Here is a 23,053-nt window from a genome sequence, read left to right on the forward strand (position 1 = left end):
CCTCTACCCAGAGTTCCCAGGTTCTTCTCACAGTCAGAGAAAGAATTCCCAGAAAAGACAAAGTAAGGAATTGTGAGTGGGGGGAGTTTTATTGTAGAGTGAGTGTGGGCATTCTCAGAGTGAGCCACATCCACTGGGTTTTTGAACAGCATATTTTATGATCAGACTTAATGAAAGGAAGGATTGAATATTCATGAACCAAAGTAAGGGAAAAGGCAGAGAATTCCTAAAAGTGTGTTTATTCCTCTTTTCTGTTCTTCTATGGGGTCTTCAAATGTGTCATGGGATCAGATGCATGATAGGAACAGTCAATTCTGCAAGGATGATGATATTAATATGACATTATATTTAAACAAAGGACAGTTATCAGTCATCTGTCAGCCATGCTGGTCCCAGCTGGTTTTGAGTCATCCTGTGAGATTAGTCACAGGATGCTTTACTGTAATGCAGCTTTGTTGCATCAGCCTTTGGTTGTCATGCAAATAACGTCTTTCCCTATGCTATTCTAGCCTGCCTCAGTACAGTGAATATTCACTGGATATTCACTTGGATGTGGATCCAAGTATTATTCCAGTGACACATGAACCTAGCTCTGAGAATACTGAAGTACTTAAATCAACGTTCCAAAATGTGATAGTTCAACTGCTCCTAAGATTCAGCAGACAAATGAGTGCTTCAGGAGGGGAGAAGGTGGAGGAGGGGAGCAGGGGGGAGAAATGACCCAAACAATGTATGCACATGTGAATAAATGAATAATAAAAAAAAAGAATCTTCAGACCCCTGAACATTTCTTTAGACACTTAATTTCTTTCAGCAACGTTTATAGTTTTCATTGTATATATATTGCACATCTTTTCCCTAAATAGCTTACATTTTTTGATGCTATTATAATTGATATTCCTTTTTTTCAATTTTCAGTTTCTGACTGTTGTTCTCATATAAATTTGCAGTTTGCTAAATTCATTTATAGTAGTTGTTTTGTCAGTTCCACCAGATTTTCTGTGCAGAAAATTATGCTATCTGTGAATAAAGATGTTTTTGTTTCTTTCCAATCTGGATACCATTAATTTTTTTTCTTGCTTATTTGCATTGACTAGAACCTCCAGTTGAATAAAAGAAATAAGAATGGAAAAAAAAAGAAAAAGAAATTAACACAGCATTATCTTTCTTACATTCAAATCTCTATAAATATCTCAAAATATTATTCATTTCTACTTCCAATATTTTGACTGCATTTATTTTAAAATAAAATAAAAGTTTTTTATTTTATTATAAAACAAAATTAATAGTCTTTCTAGAACAGGATTTGCACAAAGCATGTAGTTTTATGATACAGTAGAGTCCATGTCAACAAATTATACCATGCTCATCATCACTAATTATTTAAGATTTTGTTTGTCATCATAATTTTCAAGATCAGGAGTCAATGAATCCCAGTGAAACCAAGTGATTTGGCCAACACCATCTCTTGAGTCTGTGAACAGGAGAGGGAAATTCTTTGTTTCAACAAAGCCAGTCTCTTGAGTGACCGTCAGGAAGCAAGACTTTCTACAATATTTTTAAATAAGAGAATTGCTCTTAATCTCCTGCAGAACAACCCAAGTGTTAGAATAACACAAATGAGGATTTATTATGATTTTTATTCAAATAAGTAATCAAAGGAAATTATGAAGTTTTCTGTCCCGGGTATGCAAATTAAAAGGTATTTAACAAAATCAACACTGAAATACTAAATTACAAAGTTTTACCACTGAAAAAAATAAATTGAACTCTGAGAATTTTACTCTTTTACAATTGAAATAGCTTTATACCCATTAAAACAATTATCTTTTAACCTATTATAAGTACACACAAAACTGATATCACAAAATATAACTCTAACTTTTCTTTAAATGAGGAATATTTTAAAACTCTAACGTTGTGACAGTCCTCAGTGACCAATTGTGTATTCATTAGTACAGGATGTTCTTCTGTGCTTAGATGTTTATTTGAGGTATATAAGTCCATCATTAATAAGAGGCCCGAAACAGGGCGATACATTTCTGTAGAAGAGATATAATTGTCTTGCAATACCATCACCCATCAAAATGCATAACCTGATCACGTTACTTTCAAGTAAAACTTACATTTACCATGGAACTTAGGATGGAAAGTCCTCCTTTGCTAATTTAATCAAAAAATAAATTTAATGCACTGAATTTCGGGATCCAAGTGCTACTCGCAATTTATGATGAAAAGCATTTATCCGTTCTTTCTGAACTGGCCAGTTCAAGATGCAGTGAGATTTAAACATTCCTCTTCGCAAACAGAGTGCATGGTTTAGTTTATAATCTGGAATATCTTCAAGAAAAATCAATATAATGGAATCCAGATTTTGTTCAATAGCTTGCTGAACTGCATGGTGTACCTTGAATCTAAGTAAACAAATAAAAAGTTAAGGTTAAATTATCAATGTATAGTTTGTAACAATCAACAGCTCAACAATCTAAAATTAGTTTCAGAATGTACTTCAATCTAAACATCAAGAATTTTTTAAAGTCTTTGATTTGTGAGTGTAGTAGCATTTGAAAGCTCAATTGAAAAAGCAAGTACACACTTAAAATTTCACAACACCTACCTTTTGCATAATGGATCTTTTAATAGATGCTCTGTTACCACAAAAACAATTTTTCTGCTTCGTTTAATGCTATTAACAATTGCTTCAAGTCCAAGGACACCTGCCTCAAAGTCCCTTTCTTCCAAACAAAATTTGAGCGATTGGTCTTTTTCTTCCATTGATGAGAAGTGTTCCCAGACCCAATCTCTATCTCTATGGGCATGAATTATGTATGCTGAATATTCAAACATCTCTGGCTGTCCCTCTAGTTCCTTGAAACCAAGAACTCGATGTACTGAGACATTCCAATAAAAAGTTATCCTCCAACCCTCAAAATGGATGAGCAGTACAGCAAAGACAAAAATCAATAGCACACTGGTATTGATCATGAAAAGAAGTTCAAAGGGGGCACTGTCTTTGCAAGGTGATGTATCAAAAAGCATCACTGGGAATCCATGATATCGAGGTGGAGTGTTGCAGAGGTAATGAGTTGAGAGCTCAGAGATGTTAGTATGGGTCTTATTAATCCAATTAACAAACCAGGCAATACTTTCACATGTGCAATCAAATGGATTAAAGCTCATATCCAAATTGCTGAGGTTCTTGAAAGCTGGCCCAAAAACATTCTTCTCAATTGATGTTATGAGATTCTTCTGAAGGTTCAATGACTTTAGAGACACCTGGTCATCAAAGACCGATGGTGGGAATATGTTTAAATTGTTCAAGCCTAAATTGATGCTCTTTAGTTCAAATAAGTCCTTAAATGCCTCAACTGGGATTTCGTCAAAGCCATTGGACTCTAAATTAAGGATGTGGAGGTGAGAAAGACCCTTTAGAAAATGAACAGGACCACCAGGGTTTGCAAGCTTCCAGAACCGTGCTAAATTGTTATGCTGCAAATCCAGAATTTCTAGTTTCTCAAGACCCTCCAACATTCCATCATTTATGTTAGCCATGTTGTTATTGCTTAGATCCAGAATGGTCAAGTTACGAAGAGGGTGGAAAGGTGAAGGGGAGATGTCCACATTTTTAAGAGCCACTCTCCGGAGCATCAGTCGTTGAAGGCCGGGAACCAATGCAAAGGAACTGCTGGTCAGTCTTAAGTATTTGTTGTAGGAAAGGTAGATTTCAAAAATATTTTCTAGACCTCTCCATTCCTCGCCTGTGATTTCTTGCTCAATTTGATTAAGTCCAAGGTCAAGTACCTTTAGGTGGCCCAACCAAAAGAAAGCACCACTCTCTATTTTTGAGATTTGATTTTTTGTTAAGTTGAGTATGAGTAAAGGAGAATAAGCAAGTGATAAAAATGTTTCATTTGTTAAAGTTTTCAAACTTGTGAAAGTGTTGGATAGACTTAAATACTTCAGATTTATCAATCCTGTGAACATATTGCTTTTTGTGCCTGGAATATTGTTTTCTTCCATGTTAAGGAACTCTAAACACTTAAGCCACTGAAAGGAAAGATCATCAATCTTGGGGAGGGAAGTAAGGGAAATACTTTGTTTAGTAAAAGATCTTTTCAGATTCAGGTATCTGAGATTGGAAAGTCCATAAAAAGAGTAAGAAGACAAATGCTGTATATTATTGTACTCCAGGAAGAAATATTTCAGATGTGGAAGCCAGACAAAGGAATTATTACCAATCACATTTAAGCTGTTGTGGGAAAGATCAAGCATGGTAAGACTCGTCTGCTTTAGTCCAAAGAAAGTCATGTTGGTAATTCTATTCAGCTGGATGTTACTCAGAGACAGATTCTGGATACTTGTGTTTGATAATTCCAAACAAAGATTCTCTGCGAGACTGGGGCCCAGTTGGACATTGTTCAAAAAGAGGCCAAAAAGTTTTCCAATTGCATGAAAACACCCTGGAGAGAACTAAAGGTGAGAAAAAATTTTTGGTTAATAACCAATATATAACAGGTTCTGTATGACCTTTGAAAAGCTTAAATACAATTCTTTATTCAATCTCCTTTCCCTTTCACCACATGCTTCAGGCAAGGCATCTCTCTCTCTCTGTCCCTCTAACACAGCTCCTTCCTTGCTCTGTGCCTATTCTACCCACCCTCTGCTCCTACCCCTGACCTCCCAGCTCACTTCTACTCAACATTCATGGATAAGTTTAGATGCCCCTTCTGTAGGGCCCTTCTCTGGCCTCCCAGTTTGTGTTAAGTCTCCTGGTGATTTTACTTTTAACACACTAGGTAAAATTGTGAATAATAAACTATCTGTGAAGTCACCAATGGGACAGATCCTGGTTGTGTCTTGGTGACTACTTGTGTCAGTGACCATCACACAAGGAATGGATGGATGGCTTTTATTATAAAATAGTGACATGGGTTTTCCTTTCTGGAATTCTGAGGTCAGCTATCATTTTGGTATTTCCAGCCAAGTTTTCTTCTGACTTTATTTTATGATAGTGTTTCTCTCTCCCTTCCATATGCCCCCACGCCCTTATCAGAAGTGTTGGCTGTTCAGGAACTCAATGCTGAGCCAAGAGACTAGAAGGTAGGAGAAAAGGAATACAGAGAGGACAGTAGCCAGTCCCTGACAAATAAACTCACCAGGGGGAGCAAGAAGCTTTGATTTCTATATAGTGCTTGTGAAATATTTGAACTAAAGGAAAAGAAAGAATTAAGTGTGGAAGAAAGTGTTTTCCATTGGAAATAAACAGTTAAAATGCAAAGCAGGAAATTACCAAATCAATTATGGTACATTTACATGATAGTATTATTTTGCAGTCACTAAAATTAAGTTTTTGAATGATAATTCCTAATTACCTGGGATATGTTCATTTTTTATATTAATTTTTAAAAACAGCAGAAACTATTACACTTAAGTGCTACTCATAGTAGCATATCTGTTAAGAGAATGAGCTCTGGTCACATTCCAGAAACCCAGCTCTTTCATCAGATGGTCCCTCTGAGACTTTAGATGTGGCACTTAATACTTCCTAATCTCTATTCACTCTTGTCCAAAATGATGGTAAGAACAAATTAATTTAAAAGATCTTACATGTAATATATTTTTTCACAGTACTGAGTTAACTACTCTATAAATTTTAGCTCACTTTTTCTTATAATTATTTGGAGAAAAGGTAGAGATAAATATATCCAAATGCTAGCAGTTGTTGTTTCTGACTTTAAAGTTGTTTGTGGACTTTAAAGTGACTTTTATTAGCCTTAATTTTTATTGTTCCTCATTATTTATGTATTTTATAATACTATGACAATAAATTCTCTAATCAGGGAAAACGCTGTTTAAAAATAAAATGAAGGGCAAAGCATGGTGGAAGTGGAAGTAGGAGGATCACAGTCTGAGGCTGGTACCAGCAAAAGTACAGGACCTTACATGAAAAACAAACTAAAAACAAAAGGACAAGAGTCTTAGCTCAAGTGAGGTCCTGAGTTCAGTCTCCAGTTCCACCAAGAAATAAAATAAAATGAGTAGCTTATACAAAATATTTCATCATTATTTCAGGATAATTCTATACACAATCTATCTTTTATCTCTAAAAAATAATATAGCTTTAAAAAGTTGTTTAATTAAAGACTTCCAATATTCTTATTGTCTGTGAAGGGGTAAAATACAGACATAGCTGTGTATGGAAATAATTCAACTGAAGATCATGGATCTGAGAAATGATGGTTAAGTAGGTACACTCCATCATAGGAAGGTTATTATAAAACCTTTCTATATAACGGAAGGTTTTTATAATAATATAGAGCTAACTGTCATTTATTGAGCACTTACTATAATGTCAGACACTGTACTAATTATTTACCGACAGTTTTATGAAGTAGTGCCATTAGTATTATTACTATACCAATTTGAAAGCTGACAGGCCAAAGTAGAGAGAAACTGAATAACTTAACTGATTACACAATTATTAAAAGATAAATCCACAGAGGGGGTCAGCTAACCCACCTTTAAACCTGTGTTCTCAGCCATCATAGTATTTTAATTTTTTCAGAACGTTTGTGAGATACAGGGTACTATTTCCACTTTCTAAGTAAAGAAACTAGGATCAGTAAGTTTCCCAAGGTGAAAGAACTGTTAATAGCACAAGATTTTTTTTTTAATTTTTATTGTTTTATTATTCATATGTGCATACAAGGCTTGGGTCATTTCTCCCCACTGCCCCCACCCCCTCCCTTACCACCCACTCCGCCCCCTCCCTCTCTCCCCACCCCCTCAATACCCAGCAGAAACTATTTTGCCCTTACCTCTAATTTTGTTGAAGAGAGAGTATAAGCAATAATAGGAAGGAACAAGGGTTTTTGCTGGTTGAGATAAGGATAGCTATACAGGGCATTGACTCACATTGATTTCCTGTGTGTGTGTGTTACCTTCTAGGTTAATTCTTTTTGATCTAACCTTTTCTCTAGTACCTGGTCCCCTTTTCCTATTGGCCTCAGTTGCTTTTAAGGTATCTGCTTTAGTTTCTCTGCATTAAGGGCAACAAATGCTAGCTAATTTTTTAGGTGTCTTACCTATCCTCATACCTCCCTTGTGTGCTCTCGCTTTTATCATGTAGCACAGGAATTTTAACCCACGACTGTTTGACAACAAAGCCCCATCTTCTAAGTATCACATTTCACTTGACAATGACACCAATGGCCCTAAGCAAAGTGTTAAAGGATTTCTGGAAGACATGGTGAAGCTTGTAAGTTTTTTTTTCCCTCTAAGACCCCTTAGATTCCTATCTATGTAACACAGTCAGTAGAATTCAGAATAATTTGTATTACTTCTTACCTCTTTAATTTGATTTGATGATAACTCCAATTTTTGTAAAGAAGACTTGCCAAGGAAATCAAGTTCCTCACTTCTAAGTGCTTTAATTTTATTATTTGTTAATAGAAGCTCTTGGAGATTTTCCAGTTGGAGCTGAGTTCCTAGTTTTGTAGATGATAAACTATTATGAGACAAATCTAATTTGATTAAATTCTGAGAGTAAAAAGAAAAAGTATATAGGTTAGAGTCTTGTCATCAAAGACAGCTCCTCCAAACATGAGTGAATCTTAGAAGTATGTCAACAGCAAAATGTCGCCATCTATTATTCTGTAGAGAACTGAAAACAGGAGTAGCAAGTGATCCTTGTGATTGAAAACACCCTGTTGCATGGATTTAGTTTCTTACTTCAAGAGTCACTTTATTTCTCTCAGCAAAATAAAAGGATTTAAGCTAATTTGTGATATAATGAAAATTCATAATTTATTTACTTATTTAAAGTACACATTTATTATGATGCAATCTATGTGGTTTACTAAACATGCAGTGTCAGGAATTAGTCTTGGAAATTAGTAACAGGAAAAAAGAAGAATACAATGTTTCCTTATGAGTAGAGGGCTGGTGAGTGAGCCAGGTGCCTTTGGCTCACTCTGGTAATCCTACCTACTCAGGAGGCAGAGATCAGGAGGATAGCAGTTCAAAGCCAACAAATTAGTTCTTGAGACTCTATCTTGAAATAAAAAACCATCACAAAACAGGGGCTGGTGGAGTGGCTCAAGGTGTTGGCCCCTGAGTTCAAACCCCAGTACCACAAAAAAGAAACGAAAAGGAAAAAAAGAAGTATGAGTACAACTTTGCCACTAATAAATCCTGAAAAGACTTTTATGTTGAAAAACATTCATAATTACATGAAATTTTCTGTCAGTATTGTATGATGCTTTATCACTCTGTTACTTTTGAACATGCATGTAAACTTCAAACTCAGGTAAAATATAAGAAAAACCTGATAGGCATTAGGGGAAAATCTAACATAATCTCTATTAAAAAGAATAAGACTTGTAGTTATGTTTCAAAAAGATAAATAACATTTTGCTATTAATTTTTCTGATCAGACTTTGAGGTGCTTGTGTCCAAAGATATTTCATTTACATAAGAATCTAAGAAAGCACAAGAAAGGATTTAAAATAACTGGATAACAAATCACTTTATAAATGTGTCTCCTGTACATTATTCTTGATATCTCAAGAGGAACAAGTTTATTTTTATAAGGCCATAAAATGAAAAAAACAAATAGACTTGAAAATTGCTTTGGTTTGAGAAAAGCACTTTATAATTGCATGAACTACAGATTTTTCCCACAGATTTAAAAATTCAAGCAAAGTGCTAAAATGAAAGAGGTGGTAGCCAATGGAAAAATGATACCTGAGCTCTCTTAAATAAAGAGTAGGTATTTTTTAACTGAACAATGTGCTTAGCTGTATCAATTCATTAGCTTTATTTAAGTCAGAATTTGGAGTCAATATTTTCCCACTGCTTCATATGCTAAAATCAGTAATTGTGAGTTTATTTTCTCTGCTCCTTATGGAACAGTCTGATACTTCTCTGATCACAGGTCCTAAGTTCTAAGTCCTGTTTCAAATGAGAGAAAGCAAGAGAGGTAAATTTATTTGAAATACACGTGAGGCTGATTTAACACTATAATTTTGAAAACATTTTTAATCACAATGGCAATATTTTGTTCAGGTCCCCCCAATTTTTCTTATTCTTACCCTGATATTTAGACATGAAGTCTAACAATAAAATGACTTGAAATCTTAACATTAGATAACATATCCCACATTTATTAGATGGCAACAATGAACATTTTCATCTTACCTTCTGTTTTTTAAAGGGATTGTTTTGAATTTTGTGGATTGAGTTAGACATTAGATGAAGTTCAGTCAAATTCACGCAGAACATAAACATTTTATCAGAAAGTTGAGATAGCTCATTGTGTTGGAGGCTCAAAACTTTCAGCATGGGAAGGTTTTGGCACAATTCTGGCTCCAGTTTTGAAATGGAATTAAAACCTCCATCCAAGACAGTAAGTTGGCTATATCTTGTAAAATTGGCAGGTGGCAATCCTCGGAGTTGATTATGGGTAAGATTCAACACTGTTATGTTGAAAGGGAGGTCATCAGGGATGTAAGTCAACTTTAGATGACTGCAGTCAGCCACTTCATGTCTCACAGTACATTTGTTGGTAGAAGATGTACACAGAATCCAAAAAGGCAACAGTCCCAAAAAGGAGGATGTACAATAAGGCAAATGCCGTCTCATGATTCTGCCTTACAAAAGAAATATACAAAAGTAATGGACAATATTACTCACACATGCTTTCCTATGCATTGGTACATTCCTCGTGAAATACATAACCAAAATGTGGCTATGTATGACTTTTTTTCATAATGTTATGCTATACAAGTATATATTATATAAGCAGTACATCAGAGGGAAATAATTCAAACAACACAGCAAGGTAAAAGTGAACTATACAGACTATTTTCTCATCCTTTATCTCCACCCCAGTTGCAATGTTCCAATGTAACCTCTCTTGACTGTTTCTATTTAAAATCTCATGGTCACCTCCATGAACTTAAATAATATTCTTTCCCTTCTATTTCCTTGCTGACTGTAAGCATTTACTTCCCACTAGATGGAAAAGGAAGTTAATCACTGTTTCTTCATTGTCTTCACAACTTAGCTTTAATTATTTTTATCTGTTACATTTGCAATTTCAAAAACTATACCTAAAACTCTATTATAAACCTGCCAAGTTTAGACAAGATCTCTTTTATATTGCTATATAATAATTGTATATACATAGAGAGTACCTTGTCATATCTCAATAGATGTACATGATATATAATGATCAGCTCAGGGTAACTGGCATATTCCCTACCTCAAATACTTACCATTGGCAGCAAAGTTCTTTTCAATACTATTGAAAATGCTATTTTGAAATACATAACTAATTATCGTCAACCCCAATTATTCTACTTGGTACTAAACATTAGAAGTTATTTCTCCTATCCAACTATACCCTATCCATTTTATGGAGATACAACAGTTAATAGTTTTACATTAAAAAGATTATACACCATGATTAAGTTGGTTTCATTCCAGGGATGCAAGGTGGTACAACTTACACAGATCAAAAAATATAATATACCACATAAACAGCATCAAGGACAAAAATCACATGACCATCTCACTAGATGCAAAAAAAGTCTTTAATAAAATGCATCATTCCTTCATGGTAAAAGCCTTGAAGAAACAAGGAATAGAAGAAATGGTATCTCAACATAGTAAAGGATATACATGACAAACTTACAGCCAACATTGTATTAGATAGGGAAAAACTGAAATCATTTCTTCTAAAATCAGGAACAAGACAAGACTCTTATTCAATATAGTGCTAGAATTCCTAGCCAGCACAATAGGCAAGAGAAATAAAAGGGATACAAATAGAAAATGCAGAAGCCAAATTAGCCTTATTTGTAGATGATATGATTCTATACTTAAAAGAAGACTGCACCAAAAAAAGTTAGAGCTGATAAACACCTTCAACAAAGTAGCAGGATACAAAATTTTAACATATAAAAATCACTAAACTTTCTATATTCCAACAATGAATAGGCAGAGAAAGAAATCAGGAAAACAATCCTATTCACGATAGCCTTGAGAAAATGAAATACCTTGTAAAAAAAATCAACTCAAGAGGTGAAAAGCATCTAAAACAAAAACTATAAAACCTTGAGGAAAGAAATTTAAAAAGTGCCAAAAGATGGAATGATCTCCCATGATCATGGATGGGCAGAATTAAAATTGTAATGATGACTATACTACAAAAACTAATCTATAGGTTCAATGAAATTTCCATCAAGATCCCAATGTCATTTTTTCAAAGAAATAGAAAAATCAATCCTAAAATTCCTATGGAAGCACAAAAAACTCTGAATAGCCAAAGCATTTCTGAGGGGAAAAAACATACTGGAGTTATCACGGTATCAGACTTCAAATTACACAACAAAGCCATAGTAACATATACACCATGGTAGTGGCACAAAAACAGACACAAAGACCAATGCAGTAGAACAAAAAGCCCACAAATAAACCCACATCTAAAACTTTCTGATTTTTAACAGAGGAACCCAAAACAGAGCCTCTGGAGAAAAGACAGCCTCTTCAACAAATGATTCTGAGAAAACTGGTTATCTACATGAAAAACAAACTAGACCCCTATTTCTCACACTATAAAAAAGTCCTAATTGATCAAAGATCTTAATGTAAGACCTGGAACTTTGAGATTAACACAGGGAAAACTCTTAAAGACATAGGCATGGTAATCATTTCCTAAAAAGGACTCTAATCACTCAAGAAATAAGGACAAAAATCAACAAATGAAATTGCAAAAACTAAAACCCTGCTGCCATCAAAAGAAACAGTTACCAGAATCAAGAGACAACCCACAGAATGGGAGAAAAAAATCTTTGCCAGTTATTCATTAGCTATCTAGCATATACAAAAAACTCAAAAGTTAAATAGCAAAATCACAAAAAATCCAATTAATAAATGGGTAAATGAATTAAACAGTTCTCAGAAGAAGTACAAATGGCTAATAAACACATGAAGAAATGTTTAACATCCTTAACTATAAAGGAAATCCAAATCAAAACTACATTGAGATTCCACCTCACCTAGTCAGAATGGCTATCAACAATAAAACAAATAACAGTAAATTCTGAAAAGATTGCTGGAAAGAAAACTTCACACAGTTTTGGTGGGAATGTAAACTGTGCATCCTCTATGGATATCAGTATGGAGGCTTATCAAAAATCTATAAATAGACTTACCTTATTACCTAGCTATACTATTCTTGGGCAAATATCCAAAGGAGTGTAAATCAATATATAAGAGAGACACCTGCACTCCACCACACTACTAAATGTAATAGCCAAACTGTGGCATCATCTTAAGTGCCCAACAATTGACCAACAGATAATGAAATGTGGTATATATACACGATGAAGTATTTATTCAAACTTAAGGAACAAAATATTGTTGTTAGTAGAAAAATGGATGGAACTGGAGATCATTTTGAGCAAAATAAGCCAAGCTCAAAAAGTCAAACATCACATGTTTTCATTCTTATGTGAAAATGATAATAATGACAATGGGACATGAATGCAAAAGGGGAACTATGGGGGGGGGGGAGATGAGATGAAATCAGTGGGAGGAAGGACATGGATAAGAGAGAGGACCAGGAGGTGAAGAGATAAAAGTATACTATGTGTATATGTATGAAGGTAGTAAAATGAAACCCACCAAATACTGTTTGAAAAGGAGGAGGTTAGGGAGGGAACCTAAGGGAATAAAATGGGGAGGGGCTGAATTGTACACTGTATGCACTTACAGAATTTTCAAAATACACCTTCCTTGTACTATGAATGATGAAATTTTTTTAAAAACCAAACTTTTAAATATACAACACAATTCAAAGAATTTTGAAGAGTACATGTTTGTGCTATCATCTTTTGATAATTCTATCAACCATCAGTTCACAAAAGTATGCTACAAACAACAGTACTCTTCTCCTTAAATTTAAATGGAATGTACATTCTTCCCTATCATTCAAATTTTATTTATAGAGTTTTTATTTTGTTGTAAAATTTGTACCAACGAAATGGACAAATCTTAAGTGTATACTCTCTGAGCTTTGACAAATGCCTACATCTGTGGAACTCAAACCATAAAGAGTTCTCCTACCCCCTTTCTTGTTAATTTCCATCCATTTCCCAGAAGCAAAGATTTCTCTGAGGTTTTTCCACTCTAGATTAGTTTTGTGTAGCTTTTAACCTCAGACAAATGGGGTCTTATTCACTCTTGTATATAAGCCTTCTTTCATTCAGCATATTAGCTTTGAAATTTACTTAGGATGCATGTTTCAGTACAATAGCTTCCCCCTATCTCTAGGGAATATGTTCCCAAGACCCACAGTGGACACTTAGTAGCACAGATAGTACCAAAGTTCACAAATACTATGTTTTTTCCTACATTCATGTACCTATAGTAAAGTTTACACCATAAATTAGGTACAGTAAGAGATTTTTGTTGTTTCAAAATAGAGCCACTGCAACAATGCACAGATGCTTCTTGGCTTACAATGTGATTCCATCCCTATAAATCCATTGTAAATTGAAAATGTTGTTGTATGTCAAAAGTGCATTTAGTACACCTACCCTATTGAACATCACAGCTTAGCAACACAGTACACTGTAGTTATTGGTTGCTTGCTGTCATGATCCTGTGGCCGACAGAGTGGCATGCTGTCGCTGTTCAGCATGAGACTATTGTACTGCCCAGGACAATCAAAATTCATCCATTTCTACCAAAATTCATTCAAACTAAATGTGTGTTGCTGGATCATTTTGTAACTATATCATTGGTTTTATAATAAACTGCTAGATCTTTTGGGAAAGTATTGTACCATTTTACACTCTTACTAAAATCCTTACCAAAAATTGGTACTATTAGTCCTTTTATTTTTAATCATCCTGATGAGTGTGTAGTAATAGTTAATTATGGTTTTAATTTATGTTTCTCTGCTGACTAGCGATATTTCTAAATCTTGCATTCTGATTTTCATTTATATGTTTTCCGTTCTATATTCAAATATTTTGCCCCTTTATTGGATCATTTCTTTACTGTTATTACTGTTTTTAAGGGAGGTTATTATATACCTGACAGACTCATATTTTTTAATATTTTCTCCCAGCCTGTGGGTTGCTCACTCATTTTTTAATGATGTTTTCTTAATTATGATGAAGTCTAACTTATTTTTCCTTCATTATTATTTCCTTCTGTGTCACACCAAGAAACTTTATCTACTCCCAAATTGTTCAAACATTCTTTTAGAAAGATTTATGGCTTTAGCTTTTATGTGAAGGTCTACAATCTTTTGTAAATTAATTTTTGTGTATGGTGGTGAAGTTGGAGTCAGATTTGTTTTCATCAGTTGTATATCCAGTCATCAGACCATTGTTAAAAAAAAAGTTTCCTTTCTCCCTATGAATTGCTTCTGGGCCTCTCTTAAAAGCCAGATACACTGTGCCAGACATAGTGTTGCATGCCTCTATTCCCAACACTTAGTAGAAGGCAAGAAGACAGTGAGTTCAAAGCCAGCCTGAGCTACATAGTGAGATCCTGTCTTAAAAACAAAAACAAAAATCACAAAGCAAAACAAATAAATATTTATGTCTGGGTCTATTCCTGGGCTTTCTATTCTCCTCCACTGAAATGTTTTTCCATTCCTATGCCAAGAACATACTGTCTTGGTATCTACAACTTCAAAGTAAGTTTTGAAGTTCAAATTGTTAATCCTCTCATTACAATCTCCTTTCATTAGATTGCTTTTTCCATGGTATGATAGATGAGAATTATCTGATATTTATTACTATTTATTTTTTTAAAAATTTGGTGGTACAGGGATTTGAACTCACAGCTTCACACTTGCTAGGTAGACAATCTACCTCTTAAGCCACAACTCCAGCTCAAATAATTATGAAGCCTCATATGTGGGGACCTTTTTAAAAAAGTTTTACTTATTTATTACTCTTCCTCCTTATATAATTGTAAAGCCATATTAATAGAACCCATTGGATTTTTAAATTCTATTCAATATGGACTGTGCCTGGGTCAATGCCAGAACACAGTTAGCACTGAATAGATAAATATCTATTAAATAAGTAGCTTTCCACAGGCACTTAATCAACTTAAGAAAATTGCTTTTATCTCTAGAGTCACTAGGTATTTTGGTAGGATGTATACCTCAAATAGTACCCTCTGGCATGATCACCAACTTAGTTTCACTTTCAGAAATTAACATTATTCACAATAGCTAAGCTATGGAAATAGTCAAATGCCCCACTACTGATTAATGGATCAAGAAAATGTAGCATTTATACACAATGGAATTTTATTCAGCCACAAAGAAGAATTAAATTTTGTCATTTGCAGGTAAATGGATGGAACTGGAAAACATCATCTTAAGTGAAGTTAGCCAGGCTCAGAAGGCCAAAAATCCCATGATCTCCTTCATGTGTGGAATATAGAGCTAACACCAATACAAGTAATATGAAAAACAGGTCATGCTAAGGGGAGGTCACATATGAGAGGAAGAAGGCAAAAGAAGGAAGTTAAAAGGGTGAATATGGTTGATATACTCTCTATACAAGAATGAGTACAGAATTTTTAAACCAGCAGAAACCACCATAAGAAAGAGACTAAGGTAGAAAGAAGAAAAATAGAGAAGATGAACCAAATCAGGCTAAAATACATATATACATGGAAGTGCCACAAGAAAACTCCATGTATAGCTATCTTAAAAAACTAAAAACGTCTTTTTTTTTTCTTTCTCTTATACAAAATCGGAGAACAGCAGGATGAAACTGGTCTTGTGGTGGTGGGGGGCGTAACGGGTTGGAGGGGGGAGAGGGGTCAGGAAATGGTGAATATGGTACAAATATTGTGTATACATGTATGTAAATGGAAAGATGAGACCTGTTGAACTATTCCAGGAATGGTTAGGAGAATGGTGGAGGGGTGATATACTTGGTATTGTAAGAACTTTTGTAAATGCCGCAGTGTACCCATACCCAGCCCAGCAATAAAAACATCAAATGCATCCTTAAAGAATGAAGACAAATTAACATCAATGATTTTAAAGTTAATTTCCCTCAAAATGTAAAAATTCTGAAGCAAGAATAATTCCAGGTAAATTTTAGAGGACACAATCACCTCCCATGATTAATTCTAGGAAAATTCTGAGTATTTAGAATTGCACTAACATGGTTTTTTAAAATAGTGGGTTTACTAATATTCTAGTCTAATTATCAGCAAAAAAAACCTTTCATAAACGTATATTACAATTTTCTGCCCTTATAATATTGGCACTGTTTTTAAAACTGCACACAAAGTGAAATGCATAGGCTATGAAGAACCTGAGGAGCAGAGTCTAGATGTGGAATTAAAATGATGCTTTCTGGAAGTCAAGGACCAGAGCCCCTCCCTCCATCTGTCTGAAATTCTGCTCAACTTCTCTCAGTATCATAAGGACTTCCTACCTCTACCTCTCAACTCACAGGTACAATACCTGCAACATATTCTCCTCCTTGTTCAGGTGACATCTACCATTCTGGAAGAGCTCTAGATTGAGATCAAAATCACCAAGGACTAATCCATTTACAAACTATATACCAAAATGACTGAAAAACATCCCCAGATATGAAGACACACTTCATAGATGGGAAAAACTCACCAATTGGTAATAATGCAGGACACATGAAAAAAGAAAATAGAATCTTAGGAAATTTCATAATTGTAACCACTTACACACAAAAAATGTCCTTAAAAATTTCTAAGGAGTGACATAATCAATTACTTTCAAAGGAAAGAGATACTGATCGATGCAAATCTTTGTATTAGCAACATGAATCACTAGGTAACAATAGACACAACCTTTCAAACTGTGAGTGGGAAATTATTTTGAACCTAAAATTTCATATCCAACTAAACAATTAAAGAAAAAAGAGTGTCTGGAGATACACAAAGATTCAGTAAGCTTCTAACAATGTAACCCATACAAAAAAACTTAATACTTCAGTAAAACAAATAATACAGTTAAAAGAAGAAATGAGAGTGAGAAGAAGTTGCTACTGAATGAGATCTAACAGAAACAAAGTAAGCAAAAAAAATAGTAAAGACTAGGAAAGAAAAATAGACTTACAGAGTCTGGCAATTTGGGAAAGGTTTTCCAAGGGTGCATAGAATTTCATCTCTTTATCCATGGGAGAGAGGGCACTGCATAATGGTTAGGACAGAGCTAGACCCAGAACACCTGGAGTTAACCAGTATTTATACTTACAGTTGCATTTTTTTTCTAAGTTAATTCACAGGCACCTGTATGCAGACACATCGCAACACATAATCACGTTGCAAAGTTGGAGTCAACTTGCTGAAACTTTAATATTGAAGGCTAACTCTGTTTTCACCTGAGTATCCCGCAGTTACTCCTGCTGATTTTGATCTTACACATTTGAACAACTTTCCACCTCTCATCTTTCACTTTCCTTTATTAGGCGAAAGAAGGCCATTTACTTTCTCTTAGGAACACCTGAAGAATTCTTTATCAAGCACATTATTGTCAAGTGCCTCTCCTCTCTTCTCTCCAGCCAACTAAACTGAGAAAATGAGGTAAGTGGGATTTTTGTTGTTGTTGTTTTAACCTCCTGGAATTTTGTTTCTTTAAGGCAAAGATGCAGTTTTTTTAAGGTTGTTTGTTGCAAAATGATTTCTATAGCTTTCCTAATGTGCATTTCCAGAATCCTAGAAAGGAAACATTTTTTAAAAAATATTACAGCATAAAATGTTTTATCACATTAATTATTGTTGCTATTACTTGTATTCTGATTTACGATACATTTCTCCCCATACCTGTATCATCTGCATATTCTTCCACTTTCCTTGGTGAATGAGTCTGACAGTTTCAAGCACAAGCTCAAAGGAAGACAGATAAATGCTAAAAGCTAAGTGAATTAAGAGAATTCATTCTTAACTTTACTCAGCTAGAGCGATCCTACCCCCAGTAAGAATTTAAAATATATACCTTCACTTATTCGGGTGACTGCCGGTTGTTCCTTTTATTAATTACTCCAAATCCAGACGTTTTCATCAGGGAAGTGAGTGTGGCAAGTTTCCTGTACTCTTGAAAGTGAAACTGATGTTGGGGGTGGAAAAAAAGCTTTTGTATTTGGTGCATTCTAAGAAGGGAGATGAGAGAAAAAAACAGAACATTTTCACTGAGATGTTTTAAACTGCTTCTTAAAATGTCTCCTTTTAAGCCTTTTTGGTAAGAGAGTGTGGTGGATTTCAAGGAAATGGTCCTGGATTAACAAAGGAGAAAGTCGACAGGGTGGGACCTGTTGCCTGTGGGCAGGACTGGAAAGCTGGACAGTAATAAATGTCCAGCAACCTACCTTCCCTTCTCCTCTCCCCTCCTCCTTCCCCTCCCCTCCTGCCTCCACATGCTGCAGAGGACTGCAAAGCTGACGGATTCCAGAGAAGATGAAAAAAACTCTCCATTCCTAATCGAAGTTATGGCACATCCCCAGTGTTTCTCTTGCTTTACCTTTGCTGCAACTCTGTAAAGGAAACAAGGCGGAATTTAACCTCTTGATTAAAGGGGAAAACAGTTTCACAGCAGAGAAATCTGTCTGGCACAAAGCCAAGATCCAATCCTACCTTATTTGGATTCACTATTCCATAGTGAGCACGTTAAGGATTAAACAGGTGTGCCAGGAGAAAGTTCAGATGAAACATTTCCTTCTCAATTAGCTTCGAAGACTACAAGTCCTTAAAGAAATATGTAAGCCAAGGAAAGGACTCACAGTTTTCATTACTGATGTGCAATGATATAATATTATATATAGCCAGACTGTAATATAGTAAAATGTAACAATTGGAAGGAACTGGTAAGGAGCACCTAACCCAACTTCCTTGTTTGAGAAAAGTGGAAAACGAAACCTAGAGAGGTAAGTGATTTGCCTAAGGCTATACCACAAGTTACCACATTTAGTTTTCAAACAAGTAATAAAACAGCCTGGGAAAGTTGAAACATGTCATTAGCTTGAATTGATTGCAGAATAAAAAGTGACTTTGTATCATGATGTCAACTGCCTTCTTCTTGCCCCAGGCTCAGCTAGACTACCTTGTAGTTACTGGGCTCATGGTTACACTTTTCTAATTTACAGGTGCAACATCTGTAATCTGTAATATAATTCCATAAGCAATCAGTTGTCCTGAGTAAAAAATTGCCTCCAATATCTTCCTATTGTTTTGTTGTATTCACAACAAAACATTTATGATATTGAAAAGACGATCTTGTTAGCTCTTTGAAGCAGGGCAAGGAAATAGTGTTTGTAACTGTAACTGTCCTAGTGTTATTCTAACTTCCAGTGAACCATGCTCTTTTTCAGTAGTCAACCATGGCTTGGTCTTCTCCTACACTGACTTTCCAGCTTGGCCATAGGATATTAGAAAGCCTGAAGCAAAGTTTGACTACCAACACCCAGGACTCACCCATTTGCTATGCAATGAAAATCCCAACCTAGCTTGTGCAAAGAATACATGAAGGAGCACTGAGTCTGTAGTCAACAGCTCCAAATGGGCACCAGAGGACTGCTAGCATCTGCTTACTAAACATATGACCAAGCCATATTGGGAGTAGATCTCTTCAGATAAGTGAAACACATTCCCTCCATAATCTTCCATATCTATCTCTTATGCTTTATGATACTTTGCACATATTAGGTTATTTATAATGTTGGTTGACTAATTAATAGTTTTCTATAAATAAACTTATTGATGGTCTCATAAAATAATAATCAATTTACATCCAGATGTTACTAGTCCTCTAATCTTGCTCTTTTCAAAATACAACAGTTTTTTTTCTCTTTAGTGTACATTTCTTAATCATGCAATAACTTATTTTGCTATCACAGTGGTAGGTGCCAGTGAAAAAACCTTATTTTTTAAGTAAAAGTGTGATATATGCCCGTAAGTATAAAATAGAAAATCTAATGTTTACTGTATTTCATATCATTACAGAGCCGCCAGTCTCAAAATAAATGTGAAGCTGCATTCCCAACAGGTTTACAGAATTATAGAAGCTACATCCCCTTAATATTACTAAGTTTATTAAAAAAAACTAATGTTTCCCCTTCAACTGAAGGGGGTTGATTTTTATAAGGATTTAACAAGATATTATACACAGAGTACAGAAGAATGACTTGAGAAAACAGCAAGTTATAGAGACTAGAAGTGATAAGAAGACAATAATTTAAAATTTACCATTTACAGATTTGTTAAATTACAGATGCATTTTCTTCTTTGCCTGCTCCTAATAATAATACCTAATAAGATACTTATTGTTTTTATGGGTTATTTATAGCCAATTTAATTACAGGAAAAAAAATTGTGATAAAGGGTAGTGTATACCAGAAGAAAGTCTTGCTACTTTATTATAAGATGATCACTTTTGTGCTTCCAATCACATATATAGGGAATTAAAATTGTGAACCAAATAGTAGATTTTCCTCTCAGTGCACTTATGTGAAAAGTCAGATTAATATTGAATAATAATTATAATTTGCTCAACTCTGTGAGGGCCAAATAAAGAAAGACCTACTTGCTGAAGAAAACTTAAATTTGTGTCAGTAATGAATATCTACTTCAATGACTGGTGAACTATTTGGTATTTAAGACTCAATACCATGCATTGGTTTAATACAGTCTCTAAAGAACTGCAGAAATAAACATTTATTAATGGAATCAAAGAGATTGGCAAATTAATCTCTATGTTAGCTGGAAGCCAAAGTGAGGCTGTACCTCTTCATCATAAAAACTCTTATGGGCATTTAACGTAACTGATGTGGTGTGAACCTAAATTCTCTTCACAGTCACTATTTGGAAAGGACATGGTCCTGCTTTGTATTGTCTAAAATTCTAAAACAGTGATTCTTTTCTTGCCCTTTTTCTTAAGTAAAGATGTGGTTCCTCTTACTAGCAACCTACCATTTCTACTCATTAACCCAAATTGAATCAGACAAAAAAACCCAATGAGAATTTCAAAAAGAGAGGAAATAACCCCTTGTTCCCTCTTCCTATTCTCACTGGTGTCTACCAAGCTGAATTAAATTTATACTTCCCCTCTGAAAAAGAAACCAATATTTGCCAGCTTATGGTTGGGCCTGAACTTATACTTATTTTTTTTATAATTTTACATACTAGGTAAAAAGTGATGAAAGATTTTTTTCTTTCATGAAATATGCATAGTTTCATTTCTTTCCTTCATTTTGAACTACTTTGTTGAGGTATGAGTAACATACCAAAATGTGTAATATTTAATGTATAAAAACTGATAATATCATAAGAACATTTAACATATGATAGTCTCTCAGCAAGTTTTAAATATACAATACAATGTTGTTAACTATACTCACTATACTGTACAGCAGATCACTAGAACTTATTCATCTTACATAGCCTGAGCTTTGAATGCTTTGACTAATATCTCCCTATTTACCCCTTCACTCAGTTCCTGACAACAATCATTCCACTATCTACTTCCATAAGTTTTGAATACTCTAGCTTCATCATATAAATGGTATCATGTATCATCAATCCTTCTATGTCTGCATTATTTCACTCAGCATGATGTCTTCCATGTTGTTGTAAGTAGTAGAATTTCCTTCTTTCATAGGCTGACTAATATCCACATACAGAGAGAGTATATTTTGTTTTCTCACTCATTCATTGATAAATATTTAGGTTACTTCTGTGTCTTGGGATTGTGAAGCAATAGTATCAAAAACAATAAAATACTTAAAAATAACCTTAGTCAAAGAAATGAAAGAATTGAACACTAAAAACTATAAAATACTGATGAAAGAAATGAAAATAGACACAAAAAGGGAAAACTGTTCTGTGTTCCTGGGTTAGAAGAATTAATATTGGTAATATCCATACTTCCCAGAATGATCCACAGAGTCAATATAATCTGTATCAAAATCTCAATGGCATTTTTTACAGAAAAAAAAAATTCTAAAATTTACATAGAGCCAAAGCAATCTTAACCAAGAAGAACAAAGCTGAAGGCATCATGCCTCCTGATTTCAAGATATATTACAAAGCTACAATTAAGACAGTATGATTCTAGCATAAAGGCAGACAATGGAACAGGTAGAGAGCTTAGAATAAACCCATGAATGTACAATCAACTGTTTTATGATAAGGACAGAAAGAAAATATGGCTGGGGACAAGATAGTCTATTCAATAAATGGTGTTTGAAAAAACTGGATGTCCTTCTGCAAAATAATGAAATTGGGTCCTTGCCTTACACCACTCACAAATATTAACTACAAATGGATTAAATGCAAAAACATAGGACCTGAAATCATAAAATTCTTATAAGAAAACTTAGAGAAAAAGACTTATGACATTGACTTTGATGTCAATGAGTTTTTGGATATGAGGCCCAAACTCCACAGTACAAGCAAAAATAGAAAATTGGCTATGTCTTGCTGTCTCTTTTAAATCTGTGAAGCCAGTTAATATGAATGGGACTTCAGTCTCCTCTGTTGATAGTGGTATGGCTAAGGGCTTTTCAAGCATTGTGCTATGAATTTAATATTCATTTATTAAAGTCAAAAATAAATTTCTAGACACAATTTTACTATGTCAACCATTCTTAGACATTTAAATGAAACTTGAATTAACTGATGTTAACAAGTATCTAATGAATGGAGCCATAAACATCTAATTGAACCATTAAGTAATCACATTTAAAAGAAAATCAGGGGGCATGACTCAACTGCCTAGCAAGTGCAAGACCCTGAAAGTTTAAATCTCAATACTATCAAAAAAAAAAAAAGAAGAAAATTCAAAGTTTCAAAAGCACTAACACCTTATCAAATCAGATTGAACTAATCTTGTGAGATAATTATTAGGCAAATTGATCTCCATTTTATAATGTAAATAGTGACTCATCAGAGGAAGTGAAAAAAGCTCAGAGTTGGGAGGTATATTTGCTTTTGAACTTACCTCTTGCTTTTCACCTAAGAGGAACCATTT

The 23,053-nt window shown here is 34.4% G+C and overlaps 1 protein-coding gene across 2 annotated transcripts; it reads right to left on the reverse strand.

The window, feature by feature from the left end:
- Nucleotides 1-63: 63 nt before the first annotated feature.
- Tlr3 (toll like receptor 3) lies at nt 64-18,443 on the reverse strand. 2 transcript variants are annotated; one of them, XM_074054798.1, is made up of 5 exons: nt 18,029-18,443; nt 9,199-9,646; nt 7,348-7,539; nt 2,618-4,470; nt 64-2,414 (listed from the first exon to the last, which is right to left on the reverse strand). In XM_074054798.1, exons 2-5 carry the CDS (start codon nt 9,640-9,642, stop codon nt 2,186-2,188), a joined length of 2,718 nt encoding a protein of 905 aa, XP_073910899.1. In that variant the 5' UTR covers nt 9,643-9,646; nt 18,029-18,443; the 3' UTR covers nt 64-2,185. The 2 variants fall into 2 exon arrangements, with proteins under 2 accessions (XP_073910899.1, XP_073910898.1); XM_074054797.1 differs by having other exon boundaries at nt 9,199-9,650.
- Nucleotides 18,444-23,053: the final 4,610 nt, after the last annotated feature.

The sequence above is a fragment of the Castor canadensis genome, chromosome 14 (assembly GCF_047511655.1).
Source record: "Castor canadensis chromosome 14, mCasCan1.hap1v2, whole genome shotgun sequence".
Taxonomy (NCBI): domain Eukaryota; kingdom Metazoa; phylum Chordata; class Mammalia; order Rodentia; family Castoridae; genus Castor; species Castor canadensis.

Excerpts from the sequence above, each read along its gene's own strand:
- Tlr3 (XM_074054798.1), bottom strand. The coding sequence starts at position 9,642 with ATGAGACGGCATTTGCCTTATTGTACATCCTCCTTTTTGGGACTGTTG. Across the intron at positions 7,540-9,198 it reads ATCCCTTTAAAAAACAGAAG|AATTTAATCAAATTAGATTT; the intron begins GTAAGATGAAAA and ends TTTTACTCTCAG. Across the intron at positions 4,471-7,347 it reads CATCAAATCAAATTAAAGAG|TTCTCTCCAGGGTGTTTTCA; the intron begins GTAAGAAGTAAT and ends TCTCACCTTTAG.